General features: G+C 42.9%; 1 protein-coding gene across 1 annotated transcript in view; it reads left to right on the forward strand.

Annotated features, from left to right (window-relative positions):
• The window catches only part of oprl1 (opiate receptor-like 1), an 81,858-nt gene that overhangs the window by 7,013 nt on the left and 50,702 nt on the right, over positions 1 to 24,143 (forward strand). The window contains exon 2 of the mRNA XM_084366852.1: positions 788 to 1,034. Within this exon, the coding sequence (XP_084222978.1) occupies positions 838 to 1,034 (197 nt within the window). The 5' untranslated portion in view covers positions 788 to 837. The remainder of the gene's footprint in view (positions 1 to 787; positions 1,035 to 24,143) is intronic.

Consider the following 24,143-nt stretch of genomic DNA (forward strand, 5'->3'; position numbering starts at 1 on the left):
TAAAGCAACCTTTGTTTACGTTCAGCATAGCAGGAAGCAATATGACAGCAGTGTGTATATTACCACCATGAAAAGGTATTGGTGCACGGTCCTTAAGGTTGGATTGAATGTATAAAGAGTGACTTTTGCACTGAAAATCAGAGAATGCATCATGATAGTATTGGTTTCTGTAACTCGTGCCACTAGGATTCAAATACAGCCGTCACAGCCTGACGTTAAACTGTTTTGCAGAACTGAGATCTTTCTGCTCAATTATTTTGGTGCCTCCTCTCCCCCGCTGGCGTGACAGACTAACAGCTCCTCAGATGTTTTTTGTGGTTACTTCAAAGGCTGCTGCATTTTGGTATGCATAGCTTTACCTGTATCAAAACCTTTGCTGTACAGCTGTGATTCAGGAAGAAGTAGAGGTGTGGTTGGAATCCTTTTTTAAAAACCTATACTTAATGTAAAAGGGAAAAAACAGCAATACATTACAAACAAGTTGGGACATGGGCAACAAGAGACTGGGAAAGTTGTTGAAAGCTGAAACACACCTGTTGGGACATACAACAGGTGAACAGGTTATAATTGGTAACAGCTGATGGTATCATGACTGGGTATGAAGCGGCATCTTCAAAAGGCCCAGTCATTCACACAAGCAAAGATGCAGAATCTACAATGAAAAGTGGCCGCTATAGTTATTTTCGATCATGGTACGCACTAGTTTTATTATGATTATACACTCGACAGTGTTTTGAACTAAAATAGGTTGAATCCTTTGTCTGACAAGACTTCAATCTTCTTTCAGGTGGGCGTAAACCCCCAACCCCCCCACCTCACCCCCGCTCCCGGTCAAAGATGGAGTACTCGGACGACTTCCTGCTGGCCGAGCTCGACCACCTGCAGCTCTACGATAGGAGCAACTTCAGCAGCGACTACAACGAGACCGACGCCTTGCTGCCAACGGGAGTGAAGGTCACCATCGTGGTCGTCTACATGATCGTCTGTGTCATCGGCCTGGTGGGAAACTTCCTGGTCATGTATGTCATCATAAGGTAAGACGAACAAGAGATTCTGCAGGTACATCGTGCACACAAATACATTTCTAGGACAAAGGCAACCTGCCACACTAGAATAAAAAACTAGCTTTTAGAAAACAATGTCACTCAAGGGGTTGAGGCAGGCAGCAGTACAGCTCATGTGAGTGTCTTTCGCTGTCTTTTCTGTCTGTTTGTGTTGGTGTTTGCATACTTCTTATGAGATATACGTCCTTCACGTATTTCATGCAGATTCCCGTATGGTACAACGGACTGAGCACTGTGAAATTTCACCTGTTATTCGTAACTCGCCTCCCTGCTCAGCCTGCTGCCTCAGTAAAGATGGCCGCCCGCGACAACTTGCCCTCATCAGTAGTGTCGGAGGGCAGCAGCCTCCATCCTTGACCTGCGTCGGGCTGGATGAAAGGGCGGCTGATTAGACAGGACGGCCAACCACAATGCCTGCCATCACCAAATGAGGCAGAGCGGAGCACCGGTGTTTGCTCTCATTAGCCTCTAATCCACTGCAAAGATCCAGCGGTGAATTTCTGTGATTGTATCAGAGGCTTTTACTCACACGGCTCCAGCTCCATGGCTACTAGTCCGACACTGATATATTCTACCCAACACTTGATCCTGACTCCACGTACCATGTACATAAAAGCTGTGCTACACTGCATACATGTGTATTTTCTATGGCCAATCGGAGATGTTTTATATATGTAAGTAAACAAAATAAGATTTTTTTTCATTCGTTGTCTTATGAACTCATATGAGCTTCGAAACAGAGACCCCATTAATTGCAGTCTGTGAGCTGTGTGCAGTGTTTGAACCTTCTTAATTACCAGCAAGTTAAAAGAGGTTTTGACCGCGGTGACACGACTCTCTGAATCCACAATTCGATTTGACTTTTGATCACGGTTCAACTTGATTTTCCATTCTTTCTCAACAGTCATAATTGGATTTGTAAAGATCAGCCGATCATTGGTTTAACACCCTGTCATTTACATGTGTGAAGTTGTAGATATAACCTAGAAAACTCCTCATTATCTTCAGTTCTCCTCATGTCCTAGTGGAATAGTGAATTTTCTATCTTAGCTAGTAACCTGTGTTGTTTCATATGTTGAATATTGTTGAATATGGTGCAATGTGGCAAAATCTAGTAAGCGCATAGTACGGGGAACACGACAGATACAAGGACCTTAGCCCTATAATAAACCATGCAGCACGATATTGAAATGAAACATCAAAAACTGCTTTCAAATCACAGATATCTGAGATAGATATGTATAATATCCCTACATCACTCCACGACTAAATTATACCGCTTGTCAGAGGCACCTTAAGAGTTTGAAAGCATGAAAGAATAATCTCAGACTCGATGCAGGTCAGAGTATCTACAGATCGCTTTGAATGTAAAAATGTCCAATTACCTAAAGAATGTGAGTCTGTCAGGCTCGGCACTAAGATGATGGATTGTGGGTATTTACCTGGGATGGACTAGTACCTCATCCAGGAGCGAGTTCAGGAGCGCTAGTCCCATAACAGTGGAGCTGGCTGACCAGCTGATGTATACAAAAAAATATAAAATCAGAAACAATGTAAATGCAGTTTGTTTTCTCTGCGCACACCAGATGTGACATTTTCATGCAGTTATTTAAGAAATACTCACAGCTGATAAAAAGTGAGTCACTCTTTTGAAGCAGATGGGAAGAGGTGACATTTAACCTACACAAACACAAACCCACACACAGAGGCACACACATTTTACTACTGTGTGTTTTCTGAATTGAACAATAATTGTAACCCTCTTTTTTGGGGGGTCTTATAACTCTGTGGCGCTGTGAAAGAGAAACCCAGCCGGTTCTACACATCAAAGCCCGCTGTAGACAGTCTTTTCTTGTTGGGGAGTACTACTACATATAAAGGAAAGAAAATGTCCAAAGCCTTTTGTGACTCAGGAGGGAGCTGCACAAAGTCTGATAAATTGCCCCAGGTCATTACATTTGAGGCGTTCTTGGTTGGGACTTTGGATATTGTATGAAAATATGAAAAATATGGGGCTCTGGGATTAGACAGGGGTGAGCGAACCAGACGTCTGTAGCCAGATACTCATTTCATCGTAAGGCTGGAGAGGGACTAAGTCTTTGTTACTGTGTTTGAGTCCGGACCAGTTGCCAGAATAAAATGTTGGTAGTTAATCTTTCTGCAAACGACGGATACGTTCAAACTCGTCTGTGTCATACATAACATATTGACATTTGTACACTTTTGTACATGTATATACGCTGAATTGATGGTGGTGGAGTTACATCTTGGCAAGAAGGCTGCCAGGTCAGAGACCTCTGTTTCAACAAAGAAAATGAAATTTGACCCTAAAAAAATGTCAAGTAGAAGCATAAAGAAATGTGCTTCAACACATCCATGGTCTGCTGAAATGTGCATTAAAATCAGTCTGATGAACTGTTTGATCCAGCTGATGTTATGTTGTGTGTGAGAGCTGATTCAGCTCTGAAAGCTCAGTAAAGAAGCAGCTTTGGAAATGTGGCCAATCTATGCGCTTTTCTACAGTATCAGAACGTTTAATTGTAATTATATAATTTACAGACTTCACTCTGCCCTTTACACTGTGCTGCTTTTGCATTTCTCTTCACAGTTACAGCCAAGAAGATTTAGTCACTTTCTAAGCCAGATGGAAAGATGTGACATTCAACCAACAAACACATACCTCAATTACTAATTAATCAAACGTGTTCCCCACATGGTGTAGCGACATGTGATGGAGGACTCAGGCTTGTGTTGCTCACGTGTTAGATATGATGGACGGAGGCGGGAACAGTGGGAGGCTGGCAACAGAGAGACAAGATTGAAAGAAGAAAGATTGACAGAGACACAGAGGAATTGTTGGATTATTTCAGTGGGTGGTTGACTCGGCTGTAAAGCCCCAAAATGGAGATGAGATCGAAATGACCGCAACGATTATGTCAAATGGACTCGTCCCTGTTGGAGACAAAGGGAATCAAAAATTCAAAGGGGGAAACAAGAGCAGGAGGGATACATCCATGCAACATACACAAAGTGTTGGTGGCAGCAGACCGCAGATACAGACACAGAACAGTTAGAATCCAGAACTGACAGTGGACCTTCATACGACTGCCAGGACAGAGATATCCACTTGACTTGTCAGAACGGCTGCTAGAGCCTCAGTTCAGCTGAGCTTTTGAATGCATTCTGTGTGTTTTGTCTTGTTTCTCGCACTGCGGTCATGTCAAGATGGCATCACTTCAAGGCCGGCATGGACCGAAGGAGTCAAAGCAGCAGCCCAAAACTCTCAAAGTGTATTTGTCTTGTGCGGACTGTGTTATGACAGACTTGAAAAAACCTCAAACCTATCCATTAAACATTTATTGCTGATGCGTCAAGGGACTCTAGCTCATCAATACAGTACAGCATCGTCAGCATCTGTTTGACATCTCAGTTTCTCTCCCCACCTTCTATCAGTGAAAATGATGTGTTGTCCTCTGCGACTCCAGAAGCTTGTGTTTACTGTAGAGTGAGCTGAACGTCGTCCTCCGGCAGCAGCAGCAGCTTTTTGATGCTAGTGGAGAAGAAAATCTGGTTGAAAGCGTACGAAACAGGTCACCAAGTCAACATTTTGTTACGATGAAAATCAGTAAAGAAAACAAAAACACTCACATTCAAGATTTGATTTCTTCTTACACATGCTGTGGTTAACCCACAAAGAGCAGTACCTTCATGCAGCGATGGAATATAGCTAGGTACATTTACTAAAGTACTGTACTTAAGTACAGTTGTAGCCTACTTTACTCGAGTATTTTCCAATTTCAGCCAGGTATTGTTTTATCAGATACTTACTAATTACTATCCGTATCAGACTTTCACTTTTACCAAAGTAATATATTAACACAATATCATTACTTGTTGATGAAGGTTCTCAGTCGTCCTGGTCAGGGTAAATCTAAGTGCTGTATGGGAGTTGCAGGCTTTCAAACTTTGTGTGGGAGTGTCCTTACGGAGTCGTTAAGGAGTGTGAGCTCTGAGTTTCACCGTCGTTAGGGCCTCATGTGAGTCGTTGACCCAACCGGCATTCATCTAGGTTGCTAGGGCTCGGTGAGCCCAGGTGTGAATGGTTGTTAAGCTGCCTGGGGAGAAAACTCAGTACTGCATTGTAGGTGGGTGATAAGTGATGTCGCAGGCCGCCTCCTCTTTATAACCATCTGTGTTCTCTGGCCAAGATGTTTACATTGTTGTCATTACTTCTACTCAATTATGACTTTACATGACTTTTTACAACACTGCATTCATGCATACTTTAGGCTGACTTGCACATTTTAAATACAGTAATCTATGAATGAGTACAGTAGACACACACTGTGATATGCAGATATTTGTATACACCTAGTTTTTGTCCACAACAAAACTTTTGAGGGAAGCTGAAGTAAGAAAAAGTAAAGTTTTGTTCTTGACGGAGCGCCATAAATCATCTTTTTAAATGCAAAAACGGCAGACAGCAGCTGTCCAACACTTCCTCCTCTTTCTTGCAAACAAAAATTATAAAAAAGTCAGAGGAAAAAAGCCATCAAGCAGCGTAAATTGAGGTTTGCATGTCTGCCGGGAAAATCTTTGTGCTTTTTGTTTTGCCAGACATGCTTCAGCACTTTGTCCTGACGGCGCTGCAAGCTTAGCATGTTTTCACTCTCAGTGCTGTCAGAGAACAGTAGAGAAAAAAAACAGTTTTAGTTGAGGTAGCAGAGCACGGCGGAGCAGACATGTTGCTGGCTCATAGCAACGACAAGAGCCACGAGCAGAGATTCCTACGAGCATCTGTTTAGTGCTACAGGCCTAAAAAAGAAAAAAAAAGAAGAAGAAGGTGGACCACAGGGAGAAACATCATACCGAATTCAGCACAGAACAGCCCGGAGACAGGGAGTCAGAGGATGGCACGCTGAAGCTGTTCACAGGGAGCAGGTTTTATTTTTTGTGAGGGAGAAAGTGCTGCCTGGAGAGATTTTTGTAAAGAAACAGGGATCTGTTTCCATAACAACAGACCAATCCACATTGTACATTTTAGGACTTAATCAGCCCTTAGCATTTGTTCGAAGTCATCAAGATGCCATCGTGCCTTGGAGCGAAAAACATCGGGGCACTGGAAGAAAAGAAAAAAAACCCCACACATTGTCAAATCAAGGTGTCGAATCATACAACAGCAGGAGGCCCAGGAGGGTTCAGGTGAGTCTCACATCACATCATCCCAGTGGAGCTGCAGTGCGTCCAGGTGCAGGAAATAAAAAGTCTCATTAATTTTTCTGCATTTCCGTTTGTTCCTGGGTGAGGATGACACACTCACTCAGCGTTTGTATTTATAAGCATTCGACTACAGCGTGGCGTGAAAGTACTCTGTTTACTGCTCCGAGCTTCAGGCCTGCTTCTCCTCCACAGCAATGGCTCCTTCAAACCTGTTGCCACAACATTAATACATAGTGCTGCTAAATTATGTAGCAGGTTCAGGTGTTCCTATCCTAGTCTAGTGTAATTGGATAAATATTTGGCAATTCTGCATCTAATGATTTTAATCCTACGGCAACGTCCAGTGCCAGTGTGGATGGCATGTCCTTCATGTAGCAAGGCACAAAATAAGGATGTAGATGTTGTATTATTATAAGTGCAGTCTTTCTCTAACGTTATCCCTACTAGTTATGACACTTGTGAAATATATATACTACTGAATCTATGTCTGTATAGATATAGATATAGATATAGATATAGATATACAGCAGATATGTATGTATAACTATATGAATACTTCTTGCTTGGGCCATTGACTTTGTTAATTTCATTATTTAAAACACATTTTCACTTTGACTGATGTTTCGTGCCTGTGGTCTTTTCACACACGTCCCTGTTTAATATTGTTTAATCTGCTTGTGTTTAAATGTGAGCGTGCCTCTTACGTACAGCTCTGGAGGAGTGTTTTGACATGTATCTTGTGCTTTTATGAATAAGACTGACACGTACAGTGTCTTAACTATGACAGCGCACTGACTGGTTTATTTTTGTGTGCGACTGACATTTTTTAATTAGTGGGGTTTGTGAAGACAGAATAAAATTGAGGGACACGCGAGGCAGATATTTAACATCTTGTTCAAGTCTGTCACCATGTGAATGAATAGAAAGCCTGTAAAAAGTAAAGACACACATTATAGTGTAACAAGAACACCGAGCTTTAAGACAAAATAATACAATTCACAGCCGAGGGTTGAGAGTTGATGTAGCTCAGCTGTGCAATAACAGTTTCATGCTGCCTCTCGACCGATCCGACCGAGCGAGGTTTTTTTAGTTTGGTGAAGGAGGATTGGAAAAAAAAAAAAGTCCTCAGAGAGACAGAAGGGCAACAAGCACAAAAGAGGATGTCAAGTAAATCTTCCCCGTCCCTGAAGAGCAGTGTAGAACACACCTGAGCAATTAGGGGCTGTGTACTGTTTGGCTCAGTAGTCAAAACAAGACTGGATGTAGCTGTTTCTCATGTGAATCCCCAGATGAGAAAAATGTAGAACAAAGTGGAGTCTGCTGTGGAGGACGGGTTTGTTGTCTGTTACTCCTGTACTGGGGGAATAGTGGAGGCAAAGGAGAGCGAAAAAAAGAGGAAGTGATCTTCTTTTAGTGTCCTGATGTTCCTTCCATTGTCTTCCTGCTTTCCATCGTTTTCAGAAACTACTCTGATGCCTATTAATCTACGTTGTGTGTGAGTGAGGCGTTTTAGTGTGCGCTCTGCTGTTCCGTGGTGCGTTTGAAGACCCAGCCGTTAAACATTTTATCTCAACATGAGATCCCTGCAACACGAAAATGACCTAAATTTCATTAACAAAGCAGCGGGTCAGTTTGTGTCCATCTGCTGTGGAGCAAATCTGGCATTTGAACTGAGTTTTTTGGTACCAGAGAGTCTAATTAGGTTGCGTCTTGTGCTCTCAGCTGCACTGCGCTCACTTATCTGAAGCTCTGATGGTAAACAAGGCTGCTGGCGAGTGAGCTGGTGAACAGTTTTTCTGGTTCATTTTTAATATGAAGAGAAAAATACACTCTGGAAGCATTGCAACAATCCTGACCTCTGTTCCTTAGATGTGTTATTGATTTGTAAGTAGACGATAGAAGATAGAAACAAACAGTGATGTATAAAATAATCACTTTACCTTGGAGAAAATGGGAGTTGCTGTGGGCTGATGTTGCCTCGATCAGTTGTGTGTGTTATTTTGTGACTTCAGTGAATCTGAGCTGACCCTTTAAAGCACACAATAACCACACAATGTGAACATCTTGGCCAGAGAAGACAGATGGTTTGAAAGAGGAGTAAAATAATCCATCTATGTCAAACTGGAGTGATCGTCTTCGAACAGAGGAGGCTGCCAGTCTCTCCCCAGACAGCTTAACAGCCATTCACACCTGGACTCACCTAGCAGCACACATGAAGGACACTCCCACACAGAGTTTAAAAGCCTGCAGCTCCTCCAGACTGAAGAAGCCTGTTGGATGAGAGGTGAAACGTCTTCAAGAAACTCAAACAAGTCCAGTTGACTATGATACAGCGCTTAGAGTTGTGTTGTCTGCTCTGAAATGTGTTTAATTTCATGAAATGTCATGGTGTTTTCTGAGATGTTGTGTTTTGACGCTCGGGGGCCACCGTACAAGGACACAGTGTTCAACAGTGTGTGATTTATTGGCACACTATGAAAAACCTTTAGAACATTTTTAGAAAATTAGAAAAATCCATTTATCGTCTGTTCATAAGCTGTGAATGGTTAGACTGATTGCACAGCAAAAGTGTTTAAAATTTCAATTTGATTCCAGATTTTCTTGTTGATTGTTTGTTTTGAAATTGAAATTTTCTGCCAATTTATTAACATATTGACAAGAAAAACAGTCCCTGAACATCATCGCTAAGCATGCTGGCTCACAGTTGAAATCATAGCCGTGGACGCAGCGTCTTGCTCAGCGGACATGGCAGCTGCTGTCCATTACTTTGTGCTAATCAAACCTGCCATGTCATGGTTTACATGATAACAGTCTGTCAGTCCGTTCTGCTGTTTCTGTGGTGACGTCACCCGACGTAGCGAGCCAAGACTGTCCTCCTGAATAGACAGAAACATTAAACATTCATGCTTTGGCTCCGTGACATGAAGCTGGCTCAATAGATAATCATGCACAGATGGTCTGTGAGAGTGGAGTCACAAAAAACCAAAAGCACACACACACACACAGTTTTGATTTCGGCCTCTCATTAGTCAGCTCTTCAGAGGACTTCAAACTAATTACATATATTGTGTGCATGTCCCCGTCATTCACAGTCGTTACAGAGGTCAACACCGACTTTGTTTTGTGTGTTTTCATTCACAACTGTGTCCTCGGGAAAAATGTCCAATAAGGTGGGGGTGTGTGTGTGTGGAGGTGTGTGTTGAGCTCGGAGGTGTTACTGAGTTTTTTGGTGAAAATAGATTGAATCAGATGGGTACAAAGGCAAAAATAGAAAGAGGTCAGCAAACGGGGAGAGAGATACAGCGTGAGACAAATAGAGGGCAAAGTGAAAGAGATATGAATTGAAAGAAAATGAGGGCAAAAGAGAAGGAGCGTCCAGTGTCACGTTATCTGATCCCCTCCCGTTTATTATCTCCATGTTATCGTACCCTGTATTATCGTCTGTTTTACTCAAAATGGGACTGTAATGTACAAAATGAACATCATGCTGTGTTGAAGAAGACTTGAAACCTAAACTCATGAGGAAAGTGTTTACTGAGGTAACAAATCAAGAGATAAGTAGGATCACTTTTTTACATAAGCTTCCCTGCGAACTGACTTCTCTCTGAAACCAGTGGACCTGCCCTCCTGCTGGCCACCAGAAAGATTTATAGGACGCTTTGGCTCCAACCGACTGACTCAATTGACGTGACTTGAGGCGGTTCATCAGATTTCACACAGCTCCCTCTGGAGCCAAAAAAGGCTTTTTACTCTTTACATCTTCAAAAGTTCTTCCCAAGAAAATCCCCTGTAATGGTGAGTGTCTGATACTTTTCTCCGATAGCAGCAGCAGCAAGAGGATCAGTGAAATATTAAAGGCGCTGAGACTCTCCAGATATCGGGGACAGCACGCAGAATATTTGTCACACACCAACATCAGAAGGATCACAGCCAGCCCACCAGTGCAGACACGAGAACGCATACCGCCAAGGCTTTTAGATGCCTATCCAACAAAACAAGTCTCTTATTAACTGAGCCTCGAGCCAAATAGCAGACAGACAACATCTAGCAGCTACGACGCAGGGCTTCACTTCCCCTCACTACTTCCAGTGTAGCTGCTGATGAGTGGCTGAAAGTGTTGGTAGAGGACTGTGTGTTAAAGAGACGTGTGAAAACGAGACCAAGAGACGCTGTCGTGTCATCTGTATGCAGGAGAGAGACAGAGATGGCTGTCATGTCATATCTACCAGTCCTTGACCCTGTGACCTGAATACTCTGCAGAAGGATTGATGGGTGTGTGTGTGTGTGTGTGTGTGTGTGTGTGTGTGTGTTCCCATCTGTTCCTCCTCTTTGCATGTATACTTGGTGGAACTGGACTAAAAGTATTTGTGCTGTAAAAACACCGACCGCATTTTCATTACTCCTGATAAAGATCCTATCAAAACCAAGCCAGTGAAAGGACTCTCTCCTCTGTCTGCAAGTGCTTCGCTCTGTACCTGTTGTTGTGTGTTTGCCAGCCTTAGCGTGTGTGTGTGTGTGTGTGTGTGTGTGTGTGCGCATGTGTGTGTGTGTGTGCCGCAGACTAATGACTGTGCCTTCCTCCTTCCTAATGACCACGGTGAATTATGAGGCCATTGACTCTGTGCTGCAAATGAATCCCACGTACTGAGAGCAGTGTGTGTGTGTGTGTGTGTGTGTGTGTGTGTGTGTGTGCGACAGACACCAAATATAGCTGGCTGTCACATGACTTCTCTCTCTATGACACACACACACACACACTCTGATTTGCATATTTTCAGGATACGAACTCTCCATGTCTTTGCTCTAGCTCCTCTTTTCTGTCTTTCTCCCTTTCTGCTATTCTGCAATCCCTTTTCAAATTTTTACCCCGACCCCTTATTTTCGAGTTGCCCCGTGCCCGTCAGAACAGAGTTACAGGGGGTGGTGGTTGTAAAACTCCCCCTGTGAAATGGGACAAACCTTCAAGACCCTCGTACGTCATCACTGATCGTCAACAGCGTTTATGTCGACAGACGTGACCGGACATTTGCATGATTTGGCAGCCCTTGTATTATCACAGTGCCATTTGCCATTTATCTGATTTATCATCAGTTGTTCACAACTTCACACTATCAATCAAGTCATCAAATAAAAACGAGCACTGCATCATTACCTGGCCACCTGCGCTGCTTTATGGGCTAACATCAGCAACCCGTGCTCCTACCCTGCAGGTCTGCGCCGATATCAGAGGAGCGGTACCAAGTGCAGCAACTCTGCTGCTAAACTTCAGGCTAGTGGTCGACCCATAATGTTATTTCAGGGCCGATAAACAATAATAACAATAACCGATATCCATTTGCAGGAAAAATAAAAATCTTAGTCTCAAAGTCGAGGATGACCAGTGATGGAGTGTGACCAACTGCAATTTGCTCAAGTACTGTGCTTATGTACAATTTGGAGGTACTTTACTTCAAGTCTTTCCATTTTCTGTAACTTAATACTTTCACTCCACTTCATTTATTTGATGACTTTAACGAGCAAATTCAGATTATTCAGTGCTGAAAGGCTATTACTCGAAACAGGATGCTGCATCAGAGCCAAAGTACTGCATTTTGTTTTATTTTTTATTTTATCGGAAATCAGACACAAAAAACACAGATACCAATAATCATAAAAATGCTGAATATCGTCCTGATAATCGATCAGACTGATAATCGCTCCTCCCCTACTTTAGGCGTCATACACCACCAAAGGAGGCAATGCTACACTGAAATACATCAATATGCCAGACAGAGACACATACTAACGCTGACTGACAGCTGTGCACTTACTGAATGTGGCATGAAAACCTTTTTGAATCACACAGTGAAGTTACAGCATTGTGTCTGGTCCAAGTACTCCAGAAACCCTCTCACTGTCAAAAGACATGGTTTTGAGAGGGACAATGTCTCCGTCTGTTTTCTCAAGCCTTGTTCTGACTGCCGGCCCAAATCGTTCTTTTGGCAGTCCAGATTTTGTTCAGAGTGATTTGAGAGAGTTCGGACGTGGTTTTGAAATGCAGTTCCATTCAGATCTCTACAGATGCGTCTCCGCTCCACTCATATCGTATTTCAACATGACACGACACAGCATAAAGATTAGATCCAGAGTGAGGACAGTCCAACATGGCAGTACCAGACGCATCGTCTCCACCTTCAATCAGTCCCATTGTCAAGTCACAGTGCAGAACTCCTCCGCTGCACCAGGCAAACTGCCTCTGACTCGACACTGCTATTGTTTGTAGGGTGACATGATGGATCTCCATTTCGCATGCCTCTGCCACAGAAAGCCGCTTCACCGGCGTACGTAGTTACCGATGCCTACATCGTTACCACAGCAACCCATAAAGGTAGGTTGGTGATGTCTGGAACAAAATGATTTGACCGCAGTCTGAACAAAGCCCTGCTGACTGTTCCCGGATTCACAGGTGCGTTGGATACCGCTGCAGGATGACTAAGCACCCTGGAGAGACGGTTAACTGTGTAGCTGTCCCGTTATGTAGCACAGTACTTGCTATCATTTTTTTTTTATTTTCGCTGAATTTCAAAATCCCTCTGGACTGACTGCAGGGGATTCAGATCACCTGTTGCAGGTGTGGAGACTGGCTCCTAATTAATGAGTGAGAGCAGCTTGGGGCATTCAGCTCCCAGCCAATCAGGGTGTGATGACACCCTTCAGCGAAGGCTTAAGATATTTTATATTTTATCAGCCAGAAACTCTGTTGAGATGTCTTTCCTCTTGCTGTTGCTTTTTTCTAGCAGTGGGCGTTCTGTAACATGGTTGAGTGACCATCAAAACTCACCATTCAAGTGTTGCTTGCCTTTCGATAGCCGGGTCCCTGCAGGTTTCTTTTGTTGTTTGTCTTAACTGAACCCCTTAATATCCAAGCCCCTCTATACACCTTCTGTTTTTTCCTATTCATTTCACTGGGGACTTAAGAGGCGGTAAAAGAAGTATATTTCAGTTTCATTATCCCCTGAAGAGGCATTTTTTTATGAGCAAGGTAGTGACTGTCGGCGTTCGCCTTGAATTTATGTTTTGTTTGTATTAATGTGGTTTGAGGCTGTTTTTAAAGGCATTTTCTTGCCACAACTGCACTCTCAAGTTGTCCAGATATCCTTGCACACAAGTACGAAGATATTAAATCTCTTCCACGTTGACTTTATAATTAAATGCCTTGTTCCTACGTCTCTGGCATTGTTGGTGGGTTTTTAACTTAAATTCATGCTGATGTGGTAGCTTCATTATCACATTGTGCATATTTTATGTTGAAGGTTGTGTTCATTTTGTGTTGCACATGGCTGATGGTCAACATTTGTCGTTTGGACAATGAGGTTTAAAGGAGGGTGGAAGGCGACTTGAAATTCATGAAGGATTTCCATTTCTCGCTCTTTTCAGTCTTTTGCGTCCTCGGTCTAATGACTCAAAATCTTCGTCCTTCAAATACAGATTTGATTTACAGCGCAGCACTTACACATCCAGCCACAATAGTGATTGATAGTTGATACACCCATGCATCTGTGCTGGCTTTTGATATCTTACTAATATTATTTTGCATATTTTAGTAATAGTATGTAAAGAATGGACACATCCAATGGTGTGGATGTGTCATGTTTAGTTTCCTTGATACAGACCTGATACTTAACTTGAGTTACTCTTTGATAGATACTGTTGTTACCCAAAACCCATGCAAAGAAGGGCAAGTTCAACCTCACTTGCGTTTTAGCTTGATAGAAAACCAATAGATGGCCCGTCTCATTTGTACATTCAGGTTTCTCTTCTAAGGAGTCAACCTGAAGCGACTTCCTGAATGTTGCAGTACCCGAGCATGAAATCTGCCGTTCTCCAGGGCCAGTCGAGAGATATTTCCTCAGAACTTTTTCCGTCGGCCGGTGATGTGATTAAACTGGCCACGTAGACACATGACTGAATTTCGAGTCAGCTTCTAGCTCAGCCTTCATCCTCGTCTGTCATTCATGTTTCACTTGCTCCGCCTGATGCATTTACAGAGAACCTCATGCATATTTGCCCAAAGCAAGACAGTTCTGCATCAAAGGATAGAGTTCTGCATCTCAGTCGGGTCCGGTTCTGTGTCCTGTGGCTCATTTTTGTCACACTGTATCTGTGCTCTCCTGAAAGCACCAGGCAGATAACGCTTTCCTGGTTTATCCTCACCTGCCACCTGATGATTAACGACTCCAAAATGAGATTGACTTTGACACCCAATCGCTGGGAAAAAAATACCACCTAATGATGAGCAATGAAAATGACAATCTGTCAACGTCTGCGCTCGCCCCGCATCAAAACCAGCAGAATCCATGACACCTGTGTCATTGAGAAAACTTTCCTCCGGGACACCTGCCAAAAGCACCATTTTTAAAGTGATGCTCCACCAAAATTGGCTCCCGCTGTAATCCAATGACACGAGGAGAGAGCTGCAGTTCAAGCTTTTCCTCGTAACCTTACGATAAGATATAAGATAAGACGCTTTATTTGTCATTGTAGCCATACAACGAAATGACGTTTGGTAGACCCTCAGAGACCAGCAGCAATAGACGACAAGATAAAAACAAGATAAAACAACAAGATAAAAATGATAAGGCAGCGTCTATGTGTGTGATAAATAAAAGGCACTTGGATGAGGCAGGTAAACAGTGACAGTGCAAACACTGCAGTGTATATAAAAAAAAAAAAAAAGGTATTGCACAATAAATTTACTGTCATTCAGACGTGACGGTGAACGAAATGTGGCGTCAGTGACGAGTTTTTTAAAGGTCATTTCACTCACTTTGCTCCTGTATTGAGACGTGATAAATGCCTCCATTAAGTTTTGCTCATGCTCGCAGTGGGTGCAGCTAACGAGAATCAAACTACAACTCTAATACTAATGAGGAGCCATATGTGACGAGAAGCTCAGTCAGGGTCTTTATCTTATTGAGCTTTTCTCTTCAGTTAAAGTTTGAGTTTTATCGCGGACGTGTGGACTGAAATCAAGTCATTTAACTGACTTCAAAGTGAAACCATTTGCTCGGGCCAACACTTTACTTTCTGTCATTTATTCTTTATAATCTCTTCCGTCGCCTGTTGCTTTTACCTCTCTCTCTCTCTCTCTCTCTCTCTCTCTCTCTCTCTCTCTCTCTCCTGCATGTCTTTATCAGGGAGCAGTTAGGAGCAGTAATTTGCCAAAATTGGCTCAATCTCATTCGCCTTTTTTCTTTTGCTTCATTCTTTGATTCTATTCCCGATCGTCTCTCTCTGCTACTCTCTCACCATATGTTTATCTCTGGCAGGTTTTAACTGTGTAGTAAAATGAGACGAGGTTCATTATCTTTAAACTGAGTTGAAGTGGGTTTTGACTGACTGAAGTGGTTTAGTGGTTGTGAGAGGTGTAGTTTTATTCCAGGATTTTCTCCACTACAGACTTTTATTTGTCATTTATTCGAAGTGTGTGCTGAATCTAGGCCTGTTCAAGCTGCACGATGTCATTTTTAACATATTAAAATGACAAATACAAAATAACTTTTAGGTTCCTCCTTGACTGCTTTTAATCACTCCATTGAAGAATTTTCTCAACTTGACCGTTTTATCAATAAGAAATGAAATGGCAGGACGATGGCATGTAGATGTTTTTGTGTCTCTGGAGGTTTTTCCTTCAGAAGCGACTGTCAGTGTCTTTCCACGAAGGTTTGAGAGCGAAAAAGAAGAAATAACAGGTTCACAGTTGCCTTGCTTTGATGACTGAAACATTTCACTGATGAATTCAGCCGTCCAGCTGTGTGAACAGTTAAAACATCATCAGAAATTCTTAATAATATATAATTAAAGAGAGTTTGCACTGGTCCGGTTAAATCTAAAAGCATTTATTAAAGACCAGCTGGCCCAGAGTTCAATTCACGAGTAGAGATCTCCCTTTGTGAAGCCATATTTCAGAGTAAAAGGCGAATTTTTCTATCTTCAAAAAATCGAATCAGACTTGACATGAAGTATTTATTTTTTAGGGAACTTTGCATCTCTAACTTGTTGTTCTATTGAGCTGGATGGTTTTTAAACATTCAGAAGCCTTTTTAATTCAGTCTAAATCAAACAGAATGAGGCTACAGAACAAAATAACAAACAAAAGTTGCCTCGAACAGCACAAACTGTTGCTTTTTACAACAAAAAGTTGAGGTTGTTTCTGTGCTCTTGCATACAGTTCATACTGCAGTACACATTTCCTTCCCTCTTTAACATTTTTCAAGCGTAGACTTGATGTCTGGAGTATGTGCTCTGCATCCTCTTGTGTTTCCTTCTTGCCTTCTCGCTCTGTCAAATCAACGTGCAGCTGATTGCCTGTTTAAACTTGACCGGAGGAGCTGTGACACGTTGGATTGGTGAGGAGAAGAAGAAAGAGGGGGCGAGATGGAGGGAGAAGGAAGATGAGTGGAGGCAGGAGAAGCTAGTTTTGTTCTTCGATCCCTCATTATCCATTTTTACACGTTGATCTTCATAGTCATCTTCATTTTCCATCCCTGAGTCCTCTCGTTGGTTTCTATTCTCCTTCTCTGTTTTTTCCTCCACTGCAGGTGTACGTTAATGAGAACTGTGGACTTTATGAGCCCACAGAGGACAAAACAAGCTCTCTTCTTATTTATGTTCACGTTTGTCCTTCATCACACAGTTTGTGTATATGTGTAACACATAACAGCGTGAATATGAGTCCCGAACAGTCAGTCTGTGTCATTGTGAGGACGCGTCTCTGGCGTAAGTGAGACATTAGTCACTAGACACACATTTTTAAACTTACTATTCCTATAAGACTTCTCCTGTTATTCAGTTGTCTGACATCAGAACTGTTGGACTCCTGGACGACTGAACGTCTTCATGACGTGACGGTGGGATCCAGACTCGACATAAGAAACCAAGTCTTTGGCGAGTGGAGTAATTTATGTTGTTTATACATTAAGCTGTTATGTCTGACATGTATTTTATATGTATGGTCATGATGTCTGAATACAGTTTGAGGCCAGTGTTTTGGTTTCAGATGTCTGGAGATGTCCCAAGATATCTCACATACAGATGTTGAAACACCGAACAGTCACCGGTTTGACAGCCTCCTCACCTAAATCTGTAACTCCACCACTGTCCCCTGATATGAAAGAACATGACACGTTTTGTAGAAATGTCAGTATGGTGTGTATGACACGTACAAATGTGAACATGTATGCGGTTTGCAGGAAACATTAACTGCAAACAGTTTGGCTGGAAGCTTTCTAATATTCAACATGAAACACGAAATTTAGACCTCACAGGGCACAAAGATAATAATGAATAATAATGAAGCTGTTCAGTGGTTGAGTCTCTGGGTAAAATGGCTCGGCTGGCTTTCATGGAGCCACTGCATTTACACTCATGGATCTACGTAAGTCTGTGGCAGGTAGATTAGCTGTCTTGTAATAAAAGCTAAGTGTAAATGTATCCAAACAGTCTTACAGAAGCATTCTGAGCAGGTGTTGAAGATCATCATCATCAATAAACTATCAATGAAGTGGAGCATCTAACATCTTCACAGCCGTTATAACCGGAGTCACCTTGAAATTAATGTTGCTTAACTGTTAAATGTCGGCCTCAAACTGTAATATATAAAATTATAGTTCCTTTCATGATCTGCTCCGATGCTCGACGTTAGAAGACGTCAGCAGTCGGGCCAATAACAAGTGCTTCACCTGCTGAATGTGACGGAGCAACATGTGGTTTGGCAGAGATGCATCATTTCTTCTCACCAGCAACAGATTGGATTTGCCTGGGAGGCAGATTCGTCACACTCTCTCTCACACACACTCACACAAACACGCACACACACACACACACACACACACACACACACACACACACACACACCATCTTGGTGGGGTTAACGGCGTGTGCAATCATCCCTGCCCAGGGCCTCCGCGAGCCATTTCCCTTAATGAGAGCCTCAGATGGTGAAACAGAGCCAGACCATTTACCATCAGCACAGCTAATTTCTACTCCGCACGGCTTGAACATGGCGTCGTTTCTACCCCCTGATCGCGCCTTTTACCAGCAGGCTTCTGGACCTTTTCTTGATTTTTTTATTTTTTATTTTTTTCCACAATGGAAAGCTGGCTGATTTGTGACAAGGGAGTGCTTGATTTGCATTACAGTAAAGGGCCGATGTGGGTTTCATGGTGATTGGATGGAATGTATTGAATGTAGGAATATGGTGGTGATTGATGCAGTTTTTTTATGAGCAGGGCTGATGTCAGTGTATAAATGTGTGATGTCAGCAAAGTCAAATCAGCGTGACATGCTGATGTGTTCGTTAGGGGGCGATATGGCCGAATAACATGAATGAAAAAAATGCATATCAACATTTTTTTCTCATATTCAGGGTGAAAAACAGTTGAGCAAGAATAATTAAAGACTTGTGTATCTAACTCATCCATCTGCCCCCTGCTGTGTAGTGTCTCTTGACAAACCACCAACCAGCCTGACGTCTGCAGACAGCTGGCCGACCTGCATTAGTCACCCAGCAGGTAGAGACAAACTGAACGGAGCAGGATCCACACGCTGCTCTGCCGACTCCCGTGGCTTCACCTCTCAGAACCAGAGATGAAACCATGTCAACAAGCACAAACCGAGCCAACCTCAGTTTACAGATTTGATACAGATACATCGCCCAAACTTTTAAAGGTCAGACAAGTCGGCCACCTCGGCCCAATGGGAGCACCCACCGTCCCCTACACCGCCAACCAACACGCTGAATACGATGTCTGAATACCACAGGCAGCAGCGTGTCGGTTATTCCCTCACTCTGTCTCGGCTACATGGTGCTACTTGTCATTTTATCATGAAGGTGACACTACTCCAGAGTACTGCAGAGTATATAGATAGATAGATTCAAGTATATGATGAAGAGAATATTACAGATTCAACTAAACAACTCATCTGCGATCTCTCTTTGTTACCAGGGGTTGTAGGGGGGGATGGTGGATTAACAAGAGGGATGCATGTTAGTCATTTTGCAGGCATCCCCCAGTTATTTCAAAGGGACTGACGACATGTCTGCCAATAAGAAAATGCTTTTCATGAATACACGTTGCTTTGTTTATCTTTCCGCCTTTTGAAAACACGGTGTCGCAGTTTACATAAAGGATGTTGTTGTGTCACACTAAGCCTCTCTGCGGCTCTCGGTGACGTCGCCTAACACCCACCGAAGAGTCTAATTTTGAAAAATATTGGAATTCATTAAAATCCAATCAGCGGTGTTTGTGTGGCTGCACGTCATTAGCAGGCGGACAAACAAACACATGGATCAAACTGCAAAATGGCCTGCAGTTTCCCCCTGCAGGACACAAAGAGGGGACAGAGAATGAAAGGCGAGCGAGGAACAGAAAGACAATGAAGTTAATAAGAGAAAAGGATCTCGACTTGTAGAAACGGAGCTGAGCTGAGAGGAGGGAGGGGAGCGACGGACGAGTGGATCCGTGGCCATCGGCCTAATTGGGTACTTGTCGGTGTAAGCAGGTGAGCTCGAGAGGGAGGAGAGTCTGCACGGTGGCCTGACATGCAACAGCGCCTCCTTTACTGTTGACTATAAGAAAGAAGAGGACCGAGAGAAAAGAGGTCTCCTGTAGAGACGAGAGGCAGAATTAAACAGAAGATAATTAAAAAGACAGCGAGGGTGTGAGCGTGAGTGGAACGAGGAGGTTAATGAAGAGAGGTGCTTGAACAAGAGAGGAATGTAGGAAAGAAGAAGGTATCGAGAAGAAAAGACATGCAGACAAAGTAAATGGTGGGAGAGGGGAACGTTTAAAGATCGTGACCTGTAAAAATGTATTTGTGCTGGTGAATATATTCCCTATTAGCGACTGTGGCTGGATTCATTTGCATCCTGTGCCTGGAGTTGCCCACTCGGCTGTAAATAGCACTGCTGAAAAGACATGATGTAAAGAGTGAGCGCGTGAAACAGAGAGGCTGTTATCAATGAGAGAAAATGTGTCTTATTACATAAACACGTTGCTTTTCCTGTGAATCCCTCCACGCGTAGGCGAGGTAATGACTCCAGTGTGGGGATGGCGGACTCTGCCGCTGCCCGTACAAAGAACCACAGAGAGGGATAATTACTGTGTATGTACATTGAATTGCTGTTACGGAAACATGTTGAACATACCTATGATTTAAAATGTGAAATCTTAAGAATTATAACTTTAACAAACAGTGGTTTTATAATACTGTGAGACGCTGGATGGATAACAACCTGCTGCCTGAGCACATAATGTGGCAGGTACACGGGGAAAAAAAATAATCTCAGCAGGATTATCTGGACATTCAAGAATCAACACTTATCACTAGATGAATGTAACCGTGCTGCATGTTGGGTAATTGAATTGCTGATATTGTAAGGCTGGAGGAGGAGGAGGGTGGAGATGTTGGAGGAAGGGGAAACAAAAGGGCGAGATGGAGTGAGAGCAGGAGAGAGGGGCTGATGGGTAAAGGGTCGAGGCCTTTAACTGGGTAATTGTTGGTGTGCAGTGGTGGTGGTCATCAGAGAGAGGAGAGGGGAGGAGGAAGTACGGCAGGAGAAAGGAAACATTGAGATAAAAGACAAATGAGGAGAAAGGAGAGAGCATCAGAGGAGCAGAGGTGAAGGAGAAAAACAAAAACATTAAAGGTTAAGTTGATGTTTTCCAATCCTGTAGTCTGTGGATGGACACAGAGACGGAGGGAGGGAAAAAACATTAACCAGCGAGGAAGAGAAGAAGAACCGAAGCAGGAAGTTGAAAGTGGAGATGCAGAGAGATGAAATGTGAGGAGACAGGAGGCAGAGGAGGGGAAACATCCAGGGAAGGACAAAACAAGGAAGGAAGAAGCTGTGAGAGGACGGAGAGGTGATAAATGGAGACGAGCGGAGCTTCTCCACCCGTGTGATCCCTCAGGACGCTGAAGAGATGATTCACAGCCTCACAGGGAAACAGGACTGCAGCAGGACTTAGTGGAGGAGGATGAAAGATGAGGAGGCAACAGGCAGACTTTTGTTAAAGGAGACAAATGTCCACACTGTTTGTCCAGATACCTGCATTAAACGTCTCGAGCTGCGTTGACGTTATCACAACTGTATCATGATCGTGGTGTATTTTCCTGGTGATGCTCTGACACTGATGAACACAGTGTGACAATTACGTTGAACTCTTAACCTGAGTTATTCTGATGTCTGTGGCCACAACGAACGGCCTGAGGCTGCTGTTTATAATGTGATTAAAGAAAGACACCAGTTACGATTATCTAAACTTGTTTTATCACTTTGTGTGCTTACTGCTGCAAGAACAGGAGGTCAAAGATACACCAGACAGTTTGGGTATTAATTTCATTGTCCACCTTTTATCTCCTCTTACAAATAATTCTGGCTGACTTGTTGCTTTGTACTCAACCTGTCTGATCGTCTGTGTGCTTGTATTTTTCCCTTGTTTTCTTACAAATTTTGCTACATGGCCACGTTCCCAAATCTTCCCAGTTATAGATTAGGACAGTATTAATCATAAGACCTACAAAAATAAGATTTAAGTCATAATTAACTGGAGTTTTGCTGGATGGAGAAGCTACGAAAGGCTTGTGTCTATGCATTAAATAATACTAATCATCATTATTATAAGATAAAATACCTGCTTTGGTTGTGAAAAAATAAATCTAAATAAATAGGGGGACGCAGGCGTCGAAGGTTTTATATACAAAGTACGTGACTTTCTTTTAACAATGAAGAACATCTTTAAATCGAACCATGTTGTTATAGTTGACTCAAGTCGACTAAACTTTTTCCAGAAAACCAGATTTAAATTGATTTAGCTGGATAATTACGTGGCATGAAACAGTAAGAGGAGGCTCTTCTTCTGCAGTTTGAGCGTCAACTTCCTCTTGCTTGCGATGAAAAAGAAACTTCAAGCGTGAGTTAAACTGAATGAATCTTTTCTTTGTGCCATTGTCTCCCAGTGGTCTCAGCTGTTCTGTCTCATCAGTTCATCAAAAAAGTATAAAAGGCAGCAGGTTGAACTGACATCATATTGTGTTTATGTTTGCATGCAAAGCCTCGATCATTATAGAAATCACCACAGAGATGACGCTGAGTGTAAAAAGCTCGACAGTTTTGACAATGCTCTCCTCTCAGATGATCCTGATTAGCTGCAGATAAACAGGCCACAGGTCATTGGTCTCCCCTTTCTTCTGCTCCAGTATGTAATTAGACCGGCTTTGAATTTATCCATTGAGACACGGAGCACCATCAAACCATATCCAAACCAATTTCACACATGATTACGCCCGTGCCCTCGGAACAATAGTGGGATGATAGGTATGATGACGTCTTGAGAGGGGATGTGGACTCAGACAGGAGACGGTCATGAACAGTAGAGTCTGGAGTGAACGCACGGCTGACTTCTTTAGTGTATCTGTTGTGAGGAAAACACAAACGATCCCAGAAGAATCAGATGCTTTCATTCACTCCGTGCATCGTGCAGCTCTTCGTCCATGCTTTAATGTCTGCAGCACAGCCATGTTTTCTCTCAAAGCGCAGAGGATTATGAGTTAATAATCAGGGGAAATATGTCAGAAAAGAAGAAGATGCATATGGTGAAGCTCAGTGCGCAGCAGGTTTATTAACCTACTTCAAAAAGACTATCATGGCTAATTATTGCACAGCATCGTTCTAGTACTTACGAAGACTTTTGATGTAAATGGGAACAGCTGCAGCTGAGTTAATTTGAATGCACTGCTGCTAATTGACCTGATGCAGAGATAAAGACATGTCGAGGAAGACTAGAACAGGACGAAAAGAGAGGTTAAAGAAAACAATTCACATATTTTAGGTCTTCAGTCACAAGCTCTTCTGCAAGAGCGAGCATGGGAAGAAAAGTTCAATCTCAAATCAGCCCAGGTTGGTTTGGAAACACCTGTTGCCACTGCTTGTGGTTTCATAGCACAGGTCACAGAAAAGAAATCAGTGCTTTAATGAAGAAGTCAGGAAGTAACTGGCCTTTTTTCCCCCTCCATCTTTCTGTGAGCGACCTGATTTTATGCTGCACATGGCATGAAGTCTGCGAACAGCAGGGCACAGTGAAGAGAGTCGACTGCCACGCTGAGAAGTTGGAGCCTGTCGCCTGCAGCTCCTCATCTAACAGCTAACTGTGGCTGCTCCTTCCTGTTTTCGCTGCTCGCTGCATTCAATTTCAAACTGACCTTCTGTCCAAAAAAACGCTGAAAATGACAGTAGTTTTGTTTTATAAGTGTTGTGAGCAAATGCAAATTTTTGATGCTAAACTTTCTGCTGTTCTCAGGAGGCGATGACTCTCACTTTTGGGTCTCATTTGTATAAATCTACATTCCCTTATTCCATATTTTGCTTTCTTATATATAACAACTCCCTCAAATACATTATAACGCAACGTGTCATTTCAACAGCCGTAAACGTCGGTGAAGTCCAGGAGTAAATAATCACAAATGCTTTCTGGCTTGTTTGACTCCTCTGACCTGGTAAATCAACACCCGCGGTGTCAAATCAGGAGCATCAAGCCAAGCTTGGCAGTTATCACAGCCAATGCACTCAACTGTACCTGCTGCCATGAATAAATGTATAAATAAATAAAATGGCTGCCACCAAAGTCTCCTGAAAGGTCCTGGAGAAAACTTTTAAATCTCTGCTGGCCTTTTTCCAGACTTCACTTCAGACATCACTGAAGACACTTTTCAAAACCTGGAACAACCTTACTTCACCTTCTCAACACACACACACACACACACACACACACACACACACACACACACACACACACACACACACACACACACACAGAA

Source organism: Pagrus pagrus, assembly GCF_965226575.1.
Source record: "Pagrus pagrus genome assembly, chromosome: 11".
Classification (NCBI taxonomy): domain Eukaryota; kingdom Metazoa; phylum Chordata; class Actinopteri; order Spariformes; family Sparidae; genus Pagrus; species Pagrus pagrus.